The 6,259-nt window shown below is 36.3% G+C and overlaps 1 protein-coding gene across 2 annotated transcripts; it reads right to left on the reverse strand.

The window, feature by feature from the left end:
* Positions 1-3,002: 3,002 nt before the first annotated feature.
* On the reverse strand, positions 3,003-5,715 carry LOC147610567 (putative WRKY transcription factor 43). Of its 2 annotated transcripts, none has more exons than XM_086786481.1 (3): positions 5,142-5,715; positions 4,663-4,785; positions 3,003-3,232 (listed from the first exon to the last, which is right to left on the reverse strand). In XM_086786481.1, the coding sequence occupies exons 1-3, from the start codon at positions 5,243-5,245 to the stop codon at positions 3,034-3,036; spliced, it is 426 nt and encodes a 141-aa protein (XP_086642607.1). In that variant the 5' UTR covers positions 5,246-5,715; the 3' UTR covers positions 3,003-3,033. The 2 variants fall into 2 exon arrangements, with proteins under 2 accessions (XP_086642607.1, XP_086642606.1); XM_086786480.1 differs by having other exon boundaries at positions 5,095-5,709.
* Between the last annotated feature and the right edge of the window lie 544 nt (positions 5,716-6,259).

The raw sequence follows: 6,259 nt of genomic DNA on the forward strand, positions 1-6,259 counted from the left end.
ACGCACCAGAATATAGATAAAGCACGGATCTACGTACTTGTAAAAATAAATTATGAAATACAAAGTACAAATCAAGATATTCCATTTTTAAGATAAAATCCTTCTAGAATCATGAAATGATTGTTTCTTCAGTCATAAATGAATCTGGGCATTTAAGAATGTCATATTCAGATATTCAAAACCAGCTCAAATAAAAAAATAGTTTTTGAGATATTCGAGTTCTGAGCAGGTCTGGTACAGTTCTTGGACAATAAATAAAATAATAAGTGAATCTTTTATAAAACTAATATTTTGAGATGTACAAGATTCAAAAAGAGAAGAGAGAGGAGAAATATTATAACATTATTTTTGCACTTTTCCTTGATTCATGGAAGAGAGAGAAAGGCCTTAGAGGGTCAGTTTGTGAGTCCAAATTTTTCTTAATGGACTAACAGTCACCATAGTGTAAACACCACACCTAAAAGTGCATGATAGGGAAAAGGAATGGGAGGTGCACACCACACAAGCCCTGCCACACATGGAACCATGTGTGCTAATGGGAGTCTCTTGCTAAGTCTCTTATTAAGGTGATAAAATGCTACCTTGATCGATCTATCCCCCTGCTCCCACCATCGATGACATTAATGATGGTGTTGACAATGGCATTGATGATGGTGTTGATGATGTTGATGTCCTTGTCTTGTTATGTGTAGTAGTGTGAAGCGCTCTACACAAGCCCTACCACATGGAAGCCACGTGCTAATGGAAGCCTCTTGCTAAGGTGATAAAATGCTAAGTTGATCAATCCATCACATCCTCTTGCTAAGCCTCTTCCTAAGGTGATAAAATGCTAAGTTGATCAATCCATCACATGCTCCCACCATTGACAACGTTAACGATGGTGTTGATGATGGCACGGACGATGGCGCTAATGATGGCATTAATGCCCTTGCCTTGTTATGTGTAGTAGCGTGAAAGCGCTCTCTCTCTCTCTCATACACATAGAAGAAGAAGAAAACATAGCTTTTTGAAAAATTATGAAAAAAACAAAACAAAACAAAGCACTCTCTTATTATCTTCCACACTTCTTCTAGTACCCAATTCCTCTCTCCTTTTACAAATATAAAGCATAAGGCCTAAATAGCCTTAGCCTCCAAAAATGCACATAGATTTAAAAAGCTTCTAATAACTAGAACCATTTCAAAGCTTCTAAAAATAAAACTATTACACATAGTATTTACAAGGAACCATGATGACATCCAATGTGGAACCAAGAAAAAACATCACTCTCGATAGGAGTCCACCAAGATCCTAAAAAAAACTAGACACCAACCCAATGCTAACGAGATAATTCTAAATGGAAAAGAGCAAAGTGGATGTAGGAAAACATGGACATGCACACACGTTTCTAGCCAAGCATGCATCAAAAACCCAAGCAAAAAAATCCCATCATAATGGATTAATAGGTTTAAAGAGGCACACCTGGAAAGAACAAATGCTAGAATACTTTTCAGGAGAAAACATAGATATCTTCCATACCTACCTGAGCTTGCACTTCTCCCCATAGACATGCCACTTAGATGGCTGAAGAATACTCTTAGGAAAGCAAGGGATAATGGTGAAAATTTTAGTGAGCAAGAAATGGAGTTTGCAAGAGGATGTGATTGGCATGTAAGTAAGTTAAAGCACATAGATAACCCTATTTAATTATTTTTCTCATATTATTGGTATTTTTTGCTAAAATGTTTATTGTATTATTATAAATGTGGAGCATTATGGCCCCATGGTCATCATTTTCACATGGAGCATATAGATAAGAGTAGAACGGCCTTTGATTTTAGAGTAATGGGTAACTTTCTCCAAGAGAGTCTAGCAAGTGCCGATGACGCAAATCTTCTCACTTCAAATCTTGATTATTGTGAAACAAGATATTATAAATGTAAGATTTTGGCATTTTCATTATTGACGTTTAATGATTCAAAGTGGTCTAAATTGGTCTAAATACAATAGTGGTCTATATTGGTCTAAATACAATAGTCAAAAGAGATAAAAGTGGATTCTTTGCTATCGACGTTTAATGATTCAAAGTGGTCTATATTGGTCTAAATACAATAGTCAAAAGAGATAAAAGTGGATTCTTTGCTATCGACTAAACAAAGTGGACAAATAGTCATGATACATTTGTACTACCACAACATTGTGAGAGCAGTAATAATTTTTTAGAAAATATGTATTATTTTTATTTTATATATTATCTTTTTCTTTTTATAAAATGAAAAAAATACTATAGATCTTATAATATGGAGCAGGTAATCTTCCACTGACTAGCTTCGGAAATCAAAATGGTGATATGTAATACAAGTTGCACCTTGAAGCAAACACATATTTGAAGATAAAGATGTTGAGGAAGAAATGAAAGAAGGTGATAATGTCCCCAATGCTTTGGAGGGTAATCAAAGAGATGTTCATAATGTATACGTTTAAGATGATAATGTCATTGAAAATCAATTCATATAACATGGGAAGGGATCATCATCATCTAGTGAATTTATCAATAGTACATCCTCAGATGCTTCTATGGATGATAATGAACTCCCTTTTAACTATAGGAGATAATGAACTCCCTTTTAACTATAGGAGATACATAGATCACATGAGAAATTCACCTCTTTGGAGCCATGGACCTTGTATAAGATGAACAATCATAAAATTTCTTTTATATTCTCAAATCAAATGCATATTTACTAATATGTTTAATAAAATCCAGTAAGTAAATTTCAACACAAATATTAATGCTTCTACCAATGTAATTATTGAAACAATAATACCGAGGCTTGTAAGATCACATGCCTTTAAAAAACTATCACCTTAAAAACGTCGGTACTAGGTAGATCTCTTGTAGTGTACTAAATCCTTTGAAAGAACCTCAAGAGAGAGCTTAAGTGTTACCTATATAAAGCATGTTAACTGGAATTCAATCTTATATAATTAAGTGAATCCATTGCATGAGCATAGTCAAGTCGTTGCATAAAGTTTTACTTCTTATAAATCGGCTTATGGATTGTTTTGTTGTGAAGATTGAAAATCCACCAAGTTCTTCCTAGATAAAGGATTTTTTGGAATGTACATAGGAATGGGTATTGGGTGATTATGCAACCCCTCATAGGTTGTAATAACATATTGGGGGTCATCTTCTAGCCTTTGAACTTGCTTTTTAATTGGGCAACTATTTTCAGAGCATCGATAATAGGCCCTACAAATCAACATACAACATCAATGTTAGTGACTTTAATCTTTTTTTTTTGAAGACATTATAATAAAGGGTATGTAATAAAACAAGTTTTCCTTTATATATAGAAGATGATATAAATCTCCACCATTTGATCTACAGTATCAAACAAGCAAAGAATATGCTTTTTTAGATTCCCCATTTTTCAAGGTTTGCATGCATCTTGACTCTCTTGTTTTTTCCCTCTCCTTTTACCTAAGTCTTGTGAAATTGGTGATCGTGGTTTTTATAAAGCTCTAAGTAATGAAGAAACATAAATTGAATAATATTATCAAATTAAATATATTCAATCCACATCCTATCACCCCTACATACTTTGCATCTTTGAAGAGTCCGAGCTCACCGTTGAGCTATACGTAGAGGACAAAGCGGAACGAACCCACACCATTCTCAAAAAAGTTGGATTTCTCTGAGATCGTCCCAACCGAAAAAGTAAACAATAACGACACAGAATTCTCTTTTCTCAGGGATCCAAAGTTGGAGAAAGCTTGCAGGGTGGCCTCTATGTGCAAGTAAAGCTAGCTGACACATATAACAGACATGTATAACAGGGTGGACATGCATAAAGTTTGCAAGCTGCTCAAAGGAGAGAAAGATGATTGGACAACCATGTTGCATAGAAATTTCATGCAATACCTTAGCAAACACGGGAACAAGGTGGTGAACCCATACTTAGGGTGCTCTTGACATATTGACAAGCACCCATCCTAAAAACATGTGGCATGCACATGGATGAGCAATTATCAATTATAATCAACAAATCACATATGAGATGGATAAACGTAAGGGCCAAATGTGAAATGGATTGCATAAGATTTATGACATTTCTAGTGGCCCAAAAAAGAACAATCCTCAGGATAGTTCAAAATTTGAAAATACCTTCAAATGTTGAGTGTGATGGCTTAAAAATTGGTGGTGTGTAGTCTGTTTTAGTAATATTAAAATCTACAAAACTCATAAAATATACAAAAATTATTTGCAATATTGGAGGTTTGGACCTGGAATACCCCAAAATAATAATAATATTATTATTATTCAAACTCATAAAATATACAAAAATTATCTGCACTAATGGAGGTTTAGGTTTGATAATTTTTGTATATTTTATGAGTTCTATTAATATTAATAATATTATTATTATTAAAACACGACACTTTGGAGGTTTAGGACAAATAATTTTTGTATATTTTATGAGTTCTATTAATATTAATAATATTATTATTATTAAAACACGACACTTTGGAGGTTTAGGTTTGTCCTAAACCTCCATTAGTGCAGATAATTTTTGTATATTTTATGAGTTCTATTAATATTAATAATATTATTATTATTAAAACACAACACTTTGGAGGTTTTGGACCTATAATGAAAAATCATGGATGAAAATAGTGTACCTCTGGTGGCCGGAGTTTTTAACTGCCTTCTGCCCATACTTCCTCCACTTGTATCCGTCATCGATGACGTCCACGTCGCTTTTTGTCTTGAAGGCTACTTTGGGGCCGCGGGCTTTTCCCCTCCTTCATAAAAACAAAAGATAGAAAGCCCTCACAAATCATGTTTACAGTGATCTCAGCCTTTTGCTAATTAAATGCTAATCTGATCATGATTAGCACCTCAGGATGCAGCAGTAATGACATGCGCCGAGCCTGCCTTACTTGTTTGCTAATTCAATGCTAATCTGATCATGAGGATTAGCACCTCAGGATGCAGCAGTAATGAAACGCGCTGAGCCTGCCTTACTTGTTTGCTAATTAAGTGCTAATCTGATCATGATTAGCACCTCAGGATGCAGCAGTAATGAAATGCGCTGAGCCTGCCTTACTTACTTGTTGGCGGTGGTGTCATTCTTAAGCTCGATTTCATGTGTGAATACCTGTGTCGAGCCTTGAGAAAGCTCTTCTGCATGGGAGGCGACTGGGGTATGATCAGGAGTGTAATATTCATCAGCATATGCGTTATCGAAATTAAACGGTCCATGATACTGCTCTAATTGAAGAGATGATATGGAAGAGCTATAACTGTACAAACTAGGGGGTTCGGTTGGGATGTCAAAGATTAAGGATGCTAATGAGCTGGGCGACTCCATTCTCTCTAGAAACATATAGTGATTAGTTGCAGGGAGAAAGGCACAACAAAGTGGGAGGGAGTATTAAGCGCAGTTGGGTTCAATAGGGTGTGTGTGTGTGTGTGTGTGTGTGTGTGAGAGAGAGAGAGAGAGAGAGAGAGAGAGAGAGAGAACAATTGGGTTCAATAGGGTGGTGTGTGCACACACACACACACACACAGAGAGATTGGGTTCAATAGGGTGGTGTGTGTGGTGTGTGAGATTTGGCTTTCGTGTAGGGAGTTGGGTTGGCAGGAGGGAGAGCGAGTATTAAGCATAAGTGGGTTCAATGGAGTCTGAGTGTGAGTGTGTGTGTGTGTGTGTGTGTGTGTGTGTGTGTGTTTTGGGCTTGGGTGGGAGTGATAGCAATGGTCGTGGTACCCATAGCCCCTCACGTCAATTATTGACCCAAAAGCAGGTCAAGTTTTACGTGTGGGCAACGCTCCTAGCTCGTGCTTTATCTCATTTGCTAGACTTGACATCCTTGCGTGTGTGCAAACAAAAGAAAGAGACCCATCTCCTTAGGTCTCTGGCTCTCTTAGTTTTATTTGATTTGGGGGTGGATGATGAGGGGCTCTCTAGCCTTTATGTTGATGTGGGTTGGATGTAACCATCCACACCTCTCCCTACTATCCAAAAAAAAAAAATCACTCATAAACCAAAGTGCATGCTTTTACTCCTTTCCTTCTTTTTAACAAGCTCATTTCCACCTTGCCTAAAAGCAACACAAGCCCATACATTACGTTACATTGTCGTATATAAGGCGAACTATAGTTTATGGTAGTCTAGTCTATGGACTGCCATACATTACATTATATTGCCGTATAGTTTATGGTGGTCTCAAGCAGTCTAGTCTTTATGGTGGTTTCATTTGTTCAGACTGGATA

The sequence above is a fragment of the Cibotium barometz genome, chromosome 49 (assembly GCF_041138505.1).
Source record: "Cibotium barometz isolate CiBa-2024 chromosome 49, ASM4113850v1, whole genome shotgun sequence".
Classification (NCBI taxonomy): domain Eukaryota; kingdom Viridiplantae; phylum Streptophyta; class Polypodiopsida; order Cyatheales; family Cibotiaceae; genus Cibotium; species Cibotium barometz.

Bases quoted from the DNA above. Each gene is read 5' to 3' on its own strand.
- LOC147610567 (XM_086786480.1), bottom strand. From the start codon at position 5,369: ATGTTTCTAGAGAGAATGGAGTCGCCCAGCTCATTAGCATCCTTAATC. The intron at 4,786-5,094 runs GTAAGTAAGGCA...GTTTTTATGAAG, and splicing joins AATGACACCACCGCCAACAA to GAGGGGAAAAGCCCGCGGCC. The intron at 3,233-4,662 runs GTACACTATTTT...GTTGATTTGTAG, and splicing joins AAAAACTCCGGCCACCAGAG to GGCCTATTATCGATGCTCTG.